The sequence below is a fragment of the Oratosquilla oratoria genome, chromosome 26 (assembly GCF_046742065.1).
Source record: "Oratosquilla oratoria isolate Oo_2021 chromosome 26, ASM4674206v1, whole genome shotgun sequence".
Taxonomy (NCBI): Eukaryota; Metazoa; Arthropoda; class Malacostraca; order Stomatopoda; family Squillidae; genus Oratosquilla; species Oratosquilla oratoria.
In genome coordinates, this window is record NC_134802.1 from 28,251,889 (window position 1) to 28,266,888 (window position 15,000).

A 15,000-nucleotide genomic window follows, 5' to 3' on the forward strand; every position below is an offset into this window, starting at 1 on the left:
AAATTTGTCTAGAAAGAGAGCTGATGATACCAAATACAGTGTTTTGGAAGAAAGTCAAGCATAAGTACGCATGGGACAGGGTGGTGGAGGGAAGGGTGGTAGATAGAGCGTTAATGGACTATGTAGTGGTAAATAGGATTATGATAGGAAGAGTTAAGGATGTACATGTGCTATGGGGAGAGGGTGGGGGAATATCAGATCATTTTTTGGTGGAAGGTAAGTTGAGAGTGGAGGATAGATGGAGGAAGAGGAAAGGCACAAAAGGTAGGAAGGTGCTTAGAGTGAACTCTTTAAATGAAAAGGAAAAGGAGGAGTACAAGAAGAAGCTGAAGGAGGAGTGAGAGGAAATGAAGGATAGAGTAGAGTTAGGTGTGGAGGAGGAATGGGGATGGTTCAAGGAGGGAGTCACAAATTGTGCAAGGATGGTGTGTGGAAAAAGAAAGACAAGAGGAAATAGAAGGAAGGGTAGTGAATGGTGGGATGAGGAAACAAAGAAGGCTGTAGAAGAGAAGAAGCGAGCTTTCACAGATTAATTACAAAATATGAGAGGTACAAAGAAAAGAAAAGAGAAGTAAAGCAAAAGATAAAGGAGGCAAAGAGGAGAGCAGATGTGAAATGGGGTAAGAGTATGACAGAAAATTTTGAAAGTAATAAAAAGATGTTTTGGAAAGAAATTAAGAGAGGAAGAGGAGGCGAATCAAGTAGAGAAGAAAAGGTAAAAGGTGCAGATGGAGAGATGATCATGGAAGAGAAGGCAGTAAGGGGAAGATGGGCAGAATATTTTAGGGAGTTACTAAATGTGAAGGAGGATAGAAAGGGAAAGATAGCTGCAGTGGGAAATGCTAAGAAAATGACCGTTATGAGTGAGGAAAATGGAGGAGAAATAAGGAAGGATGAAGTGAAGGCAGTTGTTAAGATGATGAAAGCAGGTAAGGCACCTGGTCTGGATGGATACCATGCAGAATGTCTAAAAAAAAAGGAGGTACAGTGATGGTGGACTGGCTGGTGAGGTTATTTAATGTTTGCTGGAGAGAGGGTAGAGTGCTGGAGGACTGGAGGAGTGCCTGTATAGTTCCACTTTACAAGGGAAAAGGGGACAAGTGTGAATGTAGTAGTTTCAGAGGGATCAGCTTGTTAAGTGTAGTTGGGAAGGCTTATGGGAGGATCTTGATTGAGAGGATTAGGAGAGAAACAGAGGGAGTAATTGGCGAGGAACAGTGTGGATTCAGGACGGGTAGAGGTTGTGTAGATCAGATTTTTGTGGTAAGACAGATATATGAGAGAACTATAGGAAATGGTAAGGATGTTTTTTTGGCCTTTATGGACCTGGAAAAGGCTTACGACAGGGTAGACAGAAAGGCACTGTGGGAGGCTTTGCTGATATACGGGATAGGAGGTAAGCTTCTAGGAGCTATCAAGAGTTTTTATGAGAGCAGTAGTGCTTGTGTCAGGATTAGAAATGGAGAGAGTGAGTGGTTCGAGGTAAAGGTGGGACTTCATCAAGGATGCGTTATGTCGCCCTGGCTGTTTAACTTATACATGGATGGGGTAGTGCAAGGGTAGTGGGTCAGGGATTGGAGATGGTTAAAGAAAATGGAGGAAAGTGGGAGGTGAACCAGCTGTTGTTTGCGGGCGACACTGCACTTGTGGCAGGATCGGAGAAGGGATTGGGGAAGTTAGTGACAGAGTTTGGGAGAGAATGTGATAGAAGAAAGCTGAAGATAAATGTGGGTAAAAGTAAGGTGATGAGATGTACAAGGGGTGAAAGTGGCAGAAGTCTGGAAGTGAGCATTAAGAGAGAGCGACAGGAGGAAGCGGATAGTTTTAGATACTTGGGTGCAAATGTGGCAGGAAAAGGTGAAGTGAAGGTGGAGGTAGAATGTAGATTGAGAGAAGCGAGTAAATGCCTTGGTGGATTATAAAGTGTAATAAGGAATAGACAGTTGGGAATGGATCTTAAGAGGAGACTATATGAAGGAGTGATTGTGCCAACAGCACTGTATGGGGCAGAAACATGGAACATAAGAGAAGAAGAGAGAAGGAGTTTGAATGTGTTTGAGATGAGGTGTCTGAGAAGTATGATGGGGGTTACTAGGCTAGATAGAGTGAGAAATGAGGAGGTGAGGAGGAGAACAGGGGTGGAAAGGGAGCTGGGAGATAGGGTTGATGAAAGAGTATTAGGATGGTTTGGACACATGGAAAGAATGAGTGAAGAAAGACTAGTAAAAGAGGTATGGAAGGCAGATGTGGAGGGAGTGAACATGAAGGGACGTCCTAGGATGAGGTGGATGGATGGGGTGAAGGGGGCTTTGAGGAAGAGGGGAATGTTGGTTGAGGAAGGACGGAAGAGGACAGAAGACAGGGGTGAATGGAGAGTGGTTGTATATGGATGATGTTGTGATGCATGAGGTGGAATGGGCGGGGGGATGGGGGGTTAGGTAGTATGTGTGAGCAAATTTTTGACGCAGCCCGAAGGGATTTCTCCCCGTCTTCTCCTTTTATGCATGGGGGGACGGAGAGGGGGGTCGCCGATTTAATGAAGCGGCCTTGCTGTGGATGTACTGTGTCTTGCGACACTGCTTCTGACCCAGGGCAGTGGACAAGGTGCAGGGATGACCCGTCATCTAGGAGGTGCTAAGATGAGAGGGAGGGTAGAGGGGTGTGGAGTGTATTCAAGGATGGAATTGGGTGGGAATGATTTTATGCCTTTTCCTTTTTGGCTACCTCCCTTGTATGGGGGGAAAAATCTTGGTATACGTATGTATTATATACATACATACATACATACATACATACATACATACATACATACATGCATACTGCACATACATAACACACATACAATGCGCCCATACATTGCGCTTACATACATACATACATACTGTACATATTAATACTAATATATATGTATATGTTTATCTGTGTAAACTTTTGCGAAACAATCAAGTCTTTACTTTATTAACACTCAATTCATTGTCTAAAGGGCCATTCACACGGGCAAATAGTTTGACAAACCCGGTTTGTCAAACAAATGTTTGAAGTGATGTTTGACCGTGTGAATGGGATATTTGTTTGTCAAACACCTTTGACAAACGGGTTCGACAACCAAATATCCCTTTCATACGATCAAACACTACTTCAAACACTTGTTTGACAAACCGGGTTTGACAGACTATTTGATCATATGAATGGTTCTTAAAACAAACGAGTCTACATGCCGTAGATTAGGCAGAATGTCTTTTAATTTTTTTTTTTCGAACTATTAGATTGCTTGCATTCCAGCCACACTTAACTTACTCTAAGACCTGTGAAATTGTTCTTTGGCCTCAGGTAAGAGTGCGTACAAGCATGTGCCCCATCGGGAGAAGCCTCCGCATTTGGTAGCTCGGCGTAATGCCCGCGAGAGACGCCGAGTCCAAGCCGTCAATGTTGCCTTCGCGAGGTTGAGACGCTACGTACCGTTTCCCAGCAGGTATGCATGGCTCGTCCATGTTTTTTGGGCAAGCAAGCAAGCAATCAAGCAAGAATACATGCAAGAATGCAAGCTTATATGTATGTGCTTGAGTGTTTGTGTATGCGTGGGTGTACGAGTGTGTGGGCGCTTTTGTGTTTGTGTGAAAGTGTGTGTGTGTGTGTGTGTGTGTGTGTGTGTGTGTGTGTGTGTGTGTGTGTGTGTGTGTGTGTGTGTGTGTGTGTGTGTGTGTATTTACCTAGTTGTATTTTACGGGGAGAGAGCTATGCTTGTGTGTGTGTGTGTGTGTGTGTGTGTGTGTGTGTGTGTGTGTGTGTGTGTGTGTGTGTGTGTGTGTGTGTGTGTGTGTGTGTGTTGTGTGTGTGCACACTTGCAAGTATGTGTACGTGTGTGTGTGAGCGTACTTATGCTTTTGTCATATGTGCATGTAAACTGCATTTCCACTGAAACTATTTATACAGATTCACTCCTCACTAAATCGCCTTCCGTTTCAAAGAACCAGACTAGACACTGAAACCGTACCATAATGTACGTTCCAGGTGTCAATCGCATCAATAGGACAACAAAGATTCTTTAAAGAACTCATCACCACACTCTTTCTCCTTTCAGTCGTGGGAAGAGAGTCAGCAAAGTCAAGACACTCCAGAGCACCATAGACTACATCTACCATCTTCAAGATCTTCTTCAGGAGTCAGATGATGCACTTCGTGATGGAAGTCTTCCCATTAATAACAACATATCGTTAGTTGACCACAATAACGCTCTTAATGGGGTGACCCCTTGGTACGCACATTCACAAGTGAGTCTCTATTCGAAGTTACGAAAACGAAGATTCACTCTTTCGAAAATGGTATATTCAGGAACATGTTTTACATTGTGAATACTCTGTTTTGGTCTTTCGAATCTTAAATAGCTTCTGTATCTGAAGATTTACTAAGTAAATCTTTTGATTAGCGGCGTACGCCTATATCTATTCTAGAAATATGTAGGAAATCTTTGTGAAAAAAATAATAAACTGTTTTACTGACGAAATACTTTGAAGATCAAATAAGGAAACCAGGTACAATTTTTCATCTATTTAAACAATATAATTTATGAAACATTTACTTACCCATCAACTTGTTAACTGAACAAGCTTTAATTTCGTGTATCTATTCTTGTATCGAGTTTTTGCTTATAATTTTTAGTAACTCATTTCTTATTTATTAATTAGTTAATCCATCTATACTTTTATTTTCCCGGTGAATCATGCAGTATACAAACTCGAAATATTTCTTGCCATTATACTTTGCAACGCTGAAGCCATTTTATCGAACGTTTTAAGAATTTCATCTGAATTTAACTGTATTATATTGCAGAGTTGTATGATACTACGAAGAATGGAAGGGAGTGGATGGGGGATGGGGGGTTGGGGGGCTGAGGAGTGGTTATGTGTGAATAATATTTTGTCGAAACCCGAAGGGATTTCTCTCCGACTTCAATGTTTCTGCCTGAGGGGATGGAGGGGGAGGGGTGCTCGCCGATTAAATTAGGCGGCCTTGCTGTGGATGTGCTCTGTTTGGCTGCATTGCCTCTGACCTAGAGCGATGGCCGAGATGCAAGGATGACCCGTCATCCATGAGGAGCCAAAATGAAAGGGAGGGAGGGAGGGAGGGAGGGAGGGAGGGAGGGGGGAGGGGTGGTGAATGGTAGTGGAATGGGTGCGGATGAAATGGGTGGGAGTGGAATTATGCCTTTAGACTTTGGCTACCTCCCATGTAAGGGGAAAAAACCCTTGGTATAATATGTATATTGCATAATTCAATCAATCAATCAAATCAGCCATCCTGAGTCTACTGCTGAACTAAGGCCTCTTTCATAGCATTCCATGAATCACACGACCGTGCCATCTTCTGCCACGTCACTCCTGCAAACTTCTCGATCTCGTAGGGAAGAGGCCAAACGCAGAGTATGGGAGTCCAATATATTTTACGTTTCGCCCAGCAGGGCTTCTTCAGAAATAACACCGATGAAAAACATTTTACTCCTTATATAGCCCGAGCCTTGCGGGGAGAAACAAACATTAAAATGGTGTACACACAATTTGCGCAAATTGCTTGTTACTTGTAATTAAAATTGCCAATGGTTTGTTTATTGTAAAAAATCCACTATTCTGATCTCTATTTTCTACGAGGGATATAAACGCTGATTCTAAACATCTACGTTTCATTGTATGGTTTTCATATTTTATAATCTTGTAATATGAAAACCATACAATGAAACGTAGATGTTTAGAATCGGCGTTTATATCCCTCATAGAAAATATAAATCAGAATAGTGGATTTTTTACAATAAACAAACCATTGGGAATTTTAATTACAAGTAACAAGCAATATGCGCAAATTGTGTATACACCATTTTAATGTTTGTTTCTCCCCGCAAGGCTCGGGCTATATAAGGAGTAAAATGTTTTTCATCGGTGTTATTTCTGAAGAAGCCCTGCTGAGCGAAACGTAAGATATATTGGACTCCCATACTCTGCGTTTGGCCTCTTCCCTACAGAGCTGTTGCAGTCATTGCTGCTTTTACTCTTTTCGATCTCGTCTCTCCACCTTCTATCTGATCTTCCTCTTCCACGCTTCCTATCTCGCGGCGTCCATTCAGTAACACACTTGCTCCATCGCTCATCAGTCGTTTGCACTAACTTACCTGCGCAATTCCACTTCCTCTCTTTTATAGCCTCCACAATATCTTCCACACTAGTCTGCTCTCTCACCCAACCTGCTTTCTTTCGGTCTCTCAGAATTATTCCCATTATTGACCTCTCCATTCTCTTCTGTGCTGTCCTTAACTTTGCTTCCATGGGCTTGATCACTTTCTAAGCCTCACACCGGTAGATTATTGCTGGTAGAATGCATTCATTGTAAACTTTACGTATCAACCATAAAGGTAGAGAACCTCTCAGGATTTCATTATACTTACCACTTTCCAACCAATTGTAATGCGTCTTTTTATTTCATTATCATGATCTTTCGTCACTTTCCCCATCTGGCCTAGATAATTATACTCTTCCAGTTTCTCAAGACTCTCACAATAAATTATAATCTCTTTACTTTGAACTTTCATGTTCAACATTACTTTCATTCATTTTTAAGCCTAATTTGAGACTTCCGTTGTTTAGATAGCTCTTTCTTAATGTCATCCGCAAAACTTAGGTGGTTCAAATATTCGCCATTAGTCATCATATTTAACCTTCCGAAAATGTCTTCCAAACAAGCTGTAAATAATTCAGATGAAATTGTATCGCCTCGCCGTACTCCTTTCTCGATCTTGATATTTTCTGTATTTTTATGTAGTCGAATTATAGCGGTACTTTTTGCATAAAACTTTTCTAAAACTCTTGCGATCTGTTCGTTTGTACCCTGCTTGCGTAGCGAGTTTGGTATTGCTATTTGTTTTACAGAGTCAAAGACCTCGTAATCTACAAAAGCTAAACACAGGTATATTGTATTCTGTCGTTTTCTCGGTTAGTTGGTTTATCGCCTGGAAATTGTCGAATATCCGCCTCCAAAGCCTGCCTGTTTTCTCGATTGGTTTCCATCTAAAACTTTACTTAGTCTATTTGTAAGGATCTTGGAGAATACATGATATATATTTTATAGCAAGCTAATCGATCGATAGTTACTAAGGTCCTTCTGGTCTCCTTTTTTATGAAGCAAAATCACTATAGCATTGCACCGCGCATCAGGGACGCTTTCTTGACGTAAGCACTGAATGTACAGCTGAGCTAATTTAATATGAATCAATTTCCCTACGTCTTTCAACTACTGAATTTGACTACGTTACCAGCAACTTCTCAGTTTATCAAGAATTCTACTCCACTACATCTTTCTTTGTCCTTACCTCTATAGTAGAATAGGTGGTGACCATTTTGTAATTGTATCAGCTTTTCTTCCGCTCTTTGGACTTCGCACTGTTCCGAAACTAATGAATCTAGGCATTATGAATCACTAAATAATGTAAAGCCATCGTGTATATTTTTTATTAATTGATCCATAAAACTAAAACAATTTTTTTCTTTCATTGAGGAAAAAAATATATATAGGGTTTTACTAACATCTTTCTTACTCTGATATTATTTCTCATCCAGCAATTTTCTTTGCAGTTCCTGTATAAATATTTTGTGCATATTTTTTTCATTAACTTATCATAAGTTAAAAGGAAAATCTAGTATGACTTCCGGCTTAGTTCCTTTCCAAATCATTTGACGAGATTTCTTTGTGAAGCAAATAAAACATTTTTGATTATCCCCTTTTTTCCGGATCAATTATATATATTTTGAAATAATTTAATCAATTATATACATTTAGTAATCAATTATATATATAGTATATATATATATATATTTATACATATATATATGTATATATATATACATATATATATATATATATATATATATATATATATATGTTCATCTATATATTCAGGTATGTATCTATTCATTTGTTTACGTATTTATTCATTTATATATTAAACATTTTCATTTGTACGTTGAAGTCTCATAAACATAAATGTCTATAAACATTATCAAAACTGGGAATCATATGTACATTTCGATTTTAGCATTCATACAATATCCACAGTGAAACACTCGTTAGTTTACAATAATTTTCAACAATTTACATTCTGTCAACCACTCGGAGTTGTACAAGAAATTAACACCAACGTATGAGTATGAAGACGTCTTCACTCGGTAAATATTACACCTCTTTCCTCTCTATGCTCCTTCAGCCATGTTGTATTCGAAATTTCTTATTTCCTAAGTAATATCATATACTATGTGCTAATAACTTCCTATTTTTCATCATATGATTGTTTTCATTGTTAACTTGCAATAGACAAAGAATCATAGCTACCAACCCAAAAGTATTGTATTCTGCAAAACATGTTTTGCAAAATCATATCCCCTTTATTTTTTTAAACTCAATTTAACTGTTTTCATTTGACTGCTATAACATGACATTAAACCAAGCTTTGATTCTTTTGTCCTAATTCCAATTACAAAAAAATATTTGAGTATCTTATTATAATGCGAATAAACATCAAAACTGCTAATTATTCTACGTCTATTGACGTTTTATAGTCATCATCCGCAAGGAAGAAAATAAATGAACAAAGAAATAGAAATTAAATAAGACTAAGAAAATGAGGATTTTGTAAAGATCCACAACCCTAATGTACCTGAGGGTTATTTAACTTTACAAACTAATATTTGGGGTGGCTCATCTTAACAAGCTCATTGTGAGGATGGCTAATCTTTATAAGCTTGTTCAAAGAATTTCACTTAACCTAACCTAACCTAACCTAGCCTAGCCTAGCCTAGCCTAGCCTAGCCTAGCCTAGCCTAGCCTAGCCTAGCCTAGCCTAGCCTAGCCGAACTTAATTAACCTAACCTAACTTTACCAAACCAAGCCAAGCCAAACCAAACCAAACCAAACCAAACATAACCAAACCTAACCAATTCTAACCAAACCTAACTAAACCTAACCAAACCAAACCAAACCAAACCAAACCAAAACTAATCTTATCTAATCTAATAATCTAATCTAATCTAATCTAATCTAATCTAACCTAATCTAATCTAATTCAATCTAACCTAACCTAGCCTTACCTCACCTTACCACACCTTACCTCACCTTACCACACCTTACCTCACCTAACCTCACCTTATCTCACCTTGCCTCATCTTGCCTCACCTTGTCTCACCTCGTCTCACGACGTTTCACCTCGTCTCACTTCGTCTCATCTCGTCTTACCTCGTATTACCTCATCTTAACTCATCTGACCACATCTTACCACACCTTACCTGCCTTACCTTGCCTTACTTATTTTACTTTACCTTTGGAAATTGGTATGTTATAACACATTTGTAAAAGTTCACTATAAACCCACTATCGGAGAAATAATAATGGAAGTACAGGGAAACTGTATATTTCGACTACTATCTGTAGTCCTCTTCAGCAGAATGCTGAAGAGGACTACAGATAGTAGTCGAAATATACTGTTTCCCTGTACTTCCGTTATTATTTCTCCGATAGTGGGTTTATAGTGAACTTACTTTACCTAACCTAACCCAACCTAACCTAATCTGAGGTTACTATTCTTTACATGCTAGTATGTAGATTAGCTTTTCTTTACATGAATAATCTGGGGGTGTTGATCTTTACAACATCCGAAATCGATTTTTTTTTTTTTTTTTTTTTTTAAGTTACTTCAGGGTTAAACTTCTTTGACCAAAATTTCTCTTCTCTTTAGGACTATCAAGATGCAGATTACTTGGAGGACAACTTGTCTGAAGATTATGTGGTCAACTATTGAGTCCAAGATACCTACTTGGTACTTTGGAGTTATTCAAAAAATCCTGCTACGCTAGTGTTTGATTTATTGTTACAATTGCAACCAATATAGTAAGCCAGCTTATTGCTTCTAGATTCAGGTTAAAAATTCATAGCGTAACAAGATTATAAAGGTAACAATTTTCTATTTGTCCATAACTAAAATTTGAATTTACCAATTGTGGATAGAATACAAACTAACAAAATATTCCGTCCATATTATAAAACAAGCTTTAAGTTACGAGTGTTTCTTGTTGGTAATGATAGTTTTAGATATATTACTGTAAAGAAAAATGCAAAATTCCTCTCACTCCGCATTTTGGCATTCTGAAGATCTCATTTTTAAAATCACCAAACCGACAAAATATTCCGTCCATATTATAAATCAAGCTTTAAATTACGGTTGTTTCTTGTTGGTAAAGATAGTTTAGAAAATATATTACTGCAGTGAAAAAACATTGTATAAAACCCCCTCACTCTTTATTTTGGCCTTTTGATTAACTTGTTTTTAACATCAATAACTACTTCATTAAGCTCAAGGGTGTTTCTAATTACGTGGGAAGTGGATGTGAATTTTTTAATCTATATTCCAGAAGCCATCTTCCCTCTTGGAAGAGAGGTAGTTGGCCTAGGCATGTACACACATTCCACCAATTACAGACACATTCTAATATGATGGCTTGACAGTAAAACCGTTCGCAAATGGGAAAGAGTTTTCTGGATATTCTTACATGAACGAAACATGATTAAGTGAATTGAATCAGTGACATTTCCTCTACGAAACAAATGATCAAATTCAAAACATGTGGTTTTTTTTTGTGATTACTACTATGTCCGTGATGATCTCATTTGATGAAAATAGTAATAATTTTATTTACATTAAAGCGCATAACACAAGTACTTTAACAGGGCAACTCTATTGTGTCAAGAAAAATATGTATGGGACCGTGCATTCAACTTTGTAATTCTACTTTTATTTAATATCTTTTCCAGATATAGATATGTTTTCAAACTGTTCATTCACCTTCAACGCGTACAATAGTTTATTTTTGAATAACAAAGTAAACAAGGAAAGAACAGTTTTCATGCTCATTTGAATTGCACAATGAAATGAATTCATTGCATATGCACGTAGAAACACACGATCACACACACACACACACACACACACACACACACACACACACACACACATGCACATACACACAATAACTCACGCATAAAAAATGTCCAAGTTCACACATGGATGGAATTAATCAAAACACGCGTATGCTTGAATACGAATCCACATGAATACGCTTCCATACAGAAACTTACTCATTTTTATTCAATGGTAACTTTTCCGAATAAAACATATGCCCACTATAAAATGCAAAAATAATTTGCAAACAATAATGTATATGGTCTATACATGTCATGCATACTTTGTTATATGTAAGGTATATAAATATATTATATATATATATATATATATATATATATATGTATATATATATATATATATATATGTATACATATATATATATATATACATATATGTATACACATATATATATATATATATGTATACATATATATATATTATATATATTATACATATGTGTACATATATGTATATATATATATATGCATATTATATATATTATATATATATATATATTATATATATATATATATATATACAGTATATATATAAATATATATACATATATATATATATATATATATGTGTGTGTGTGTGTGTGTGTGTGTGTGTGTGTGTGTGTGTGTGTGTGTGTGTGTGTGTGTGTGAGAGAGAGAGAGAGAGAGAGAGAGAGAAATTCGCTAGTAACAACATCAATCCGATAATTTCATGACAGTCGCATGCAGAATTCGAACCCACTGCTATCGGCCACCCGTAAGATCACCTTCACAGAGCCTTAGCCCACTATACCAACAGACACTTAAAAGCCTTGAAACCTGGATTAGAACTGATTCCCGAGGATAGGAAAGATCACTAATCTGCGACCCCAATTCCTGTTATACACAATGCCCAAGTGCACCAGTTGGCAAGGGGTAAGGATCGGAACAAATCCCTTTCAAGCTTCTCGCCATTGTAACTATGAGAGAAATTCGCTAGTAACAGCGACATCAATCCGATAGTTTTATGACAGTCGCATGCAGGATTCGAACCCACTGCTATCGGCCACCCGTAAGATCACCTTCACAAAGCCTTAGCCCACTACACCAACAGACACCTAAAAGCCTTAAAAACTGGAATAGTACTGATTCCCGAGGATAGGAAAGATCACTAATCTGCGACCCCAATTCCTGTTTTACACAAGGCCCAAGTGCACCAGTTGGCATGGGACAAGGATCTGTTGGTATAGTGGGCTAAGGATATGTGAAGGTGATCTTACGGGTGGGTACCTTTTGCATAAATATTTTCTAAAACTCTTACTAGCTGCTCGTTTGTACCCTGTTTGCGTAGCGAGTTTAGTATTGCTATTTGTTCTGCCGAGAAAAGGCCTTCTCGTAATCTACAATAGCTAAACACAGAGGTATATCGTATTTTGTCGTTTGCTCGATTGGTTGGTGTATCGCCTGCAAATGGTCTAGAGTCGAATATCCTCTCCTAAAGCCTGCCTGTTGTCTAGGTTGGTTTCCATCTAAAGCTTGACCTAGTCTATTTGTAAAGATCTTGGAGAATACTTTATATTCATTTGATAGCAAGCTAATCATTCGATAGTTACTAAGGTCCTTAGGGTCTTCTTTTTCTCCTTTTTGTGAAGCAAAATTACTATAGCATTGCACCACGCATCAGGTACACTTTCTTGACGTAAGCACTGGTTGTACAACTGAACTAATTTAATATGAACTGATTTTCCTGTGTCTTTCAACAGATCTATCGATATACCATATTTCCCAGGTGCTTTCCTTTGTTTCATAGTTTTAGAGCAAATTTTATTTCTTTTGTAAACTCTGGTGCACTACTAATGTCTACATATATATTTACTGACTTAACTACGGTCTTCGACGAGTAAAGCTCTTGGTAAACTTCTACTCTTTACCATTTTGTCTCTACATTCAATTATTTTTCTATTTCTATCTTTCAAACATATAATTTGCTGTCTTCTTAAGGCATGTCTGCCCTCGTTTCCTTTAATACTTTTACCTTTCCAAATATTTTTCTCTATTTCATCCATGTTTCTCTGCCTTTTGTTAACAAGCTTATTTAGTTCTACTCTTTCTATTTCGTCTCTTCTACTTTTAACCTGCCTGGTCCTTCTTCTTTTGATTAGGTAATTTGTAGCTTTGGAGTATTTCTTTTTTCTAATGTTTTTGTACTTCCTACTTTCTCTGCCGAAGGTAGATAACACATCTGGAACAGGGGTTGATTTGCTGTTAAAATCTTCTAAGAGGTGAAGGTTCAACGTTATTTACGGTGTGTTTTGTGTTAAGTTTCGCTGATTTGGACATGAGGGATGAGTTAGTGCGCCTGTTACGCTTAGAACGCAAGTCCACTGGTGTCAGTAGAATAGTAGAGTTAGAGTTGTGGGAAGGTATTTGGGTAGTGTTACCACTTGGGCTTACAGCTGGTGCATCCTCGTGTGATGAAGCACAGTGACTTTGATTAGCATTAATTGACGTTACCATTTGTTTTGCCTGCTCAGCCACGTTGATGTAGTTGACTTTGTGTGAATTTGTCTAATGCAATACAGGAAGAAAGTTCTTTGAATAAATTATTTCATCTTGAGCAGGGTAAATGATTATGTTGCATTGCTTCATCAATGTTAAGCCTATTAGGATATCATCAGGGAAACAAACATCAACTACGTACATTATGTGATAACTGGAATGGATGGGCACTCATTTTTTAAGTTAATGTCAAAAGAGATTTTGCCAATGATAGGGAAAGGTACTTCATCTACATTGCACAGGTTTGCGTCGGTGGTTCCAAAATGGATACCGTTTTTTTTTTTTTTTTTTTCACTGACATAATATCAACTGGGGAACCCGTGTCAAGAAAAACTGTAATTTTGGTGTTTCCAGGTGTGGCGTTGAAAGTCAAGGCATGGGAATGTGTGTCTGGGATGTCCAGTGTATATACCGGTATAGTTGAAGTTTATATATTTGCATATGGGTTCACTGTCGTCGGTGGGTAATTACTCTTTGTAGTGTGTAGTCATGCGGCAGAGGTGTTACGTGAATGACCTGCAGGGGATGTGTTACGTGAATATCTTACAGGAGATATGTTACGTGAATATCTCGCAAATATGTAACGTGAATATCGTGCAGGAGGTGGATTATGTGATTATCTTGCCGGGGATGTAGTCATGTCTATGTTGCCTTTGTGCTTGTAGTACACAGCATCTGTCGGGCGTGTGAAAACACGTACTATGAATAGCACAATGTTTCTTGATTGTGTCGGGCATTTATGGTAACATATGTTCTCCAGGTGACCTGTTTTTGGCAGCATGTGTAAAAATTTTGTGTTATTGAAGAGGCGATGGCGAGATTGGTACCGTGTGCGATATTATATATATATATATATATATATATATATATATATATATATATATATATACATATATATATACATATATATATATATATATATATATATATATATATATATATATATATATATATATATATATATAATCGTATTATGTAAGGGTGACTGTGTGACCTGGGCTACCGTATGGTTGGGCGTGATAAGTACTGACTGGCTCTGTATGTGAGCGATAGTTTTCTCTAAGTCAGAGAGAGTTTTCTTGAGAATATGCCTAGCTTGTCACCTGGTCTGAATACAAGAGTACCAATTTTTTGTAATGTGGCTGGGTGTAACTGAGAGAGAAGTTGGAGATATCCTAAAATGTAGACTACGTTTCAAGTGAAATATTTTCGTTTTCGATCCATTCTGACTGACGCTTTCGCATAACTTACTTTTGAATGTTGAATGAAGGCATCAGCTAGAGTACCGTGTTTGTCTATTTTGGATGTTAAAATGGTTATTTTTGTTTTATCATCAGTGGCTTTTCTCCGTATCATCTCTGAATCAACCTCAGTGAGGAAATTGTGTACAGGAATGTTCCTGCCGTTGAAGAGGGTAATGTTGTCTCGTCTTTGATGGCTGTAATAAGGTTTTATGTGGTCGTGGTGCTTGGC

General features: G+C 37.8%; 1 protein-coding gene and 1 long non-coding RNA gene across 2 annotated transcripts in view; one reads left to right on the plus strand and one right to left on the minus strand.

The window, feature by feature from the left end:
- LOC143039630 (uncharacterized) overlaps window positions 1–9,832 on the plus strand; it is a 15,651-nt gene extending 5,819 nt beyond the window's left edge. The window contains exons 2-4 of the mRNA XM_076209898.1: window positions 3,331–3,472; window positions 4,082–4,271; window positions 9,770–9,832. Of these exons, the coding sequence (XP_076066013.1) occupies window positions 3,331–3,472; window positions 4,082–4,271; window positions 9,770–9,832 (395 nt within the window). The remainder of the gene's footprint in view (window positions 1–3,330; window positions 3,473–4,081; window positions 4,272–9,769) is intronic.
- The window catches only part of LOC143039422 (uncharacterized), a 453,541-nt gene that overhangs the window by 37,882 nt on the left and 400,659 nt on the right, over window positions 1–15,000 (minus strand). The gene's annotated exons all lie outside the window — the stretch shown is intronic.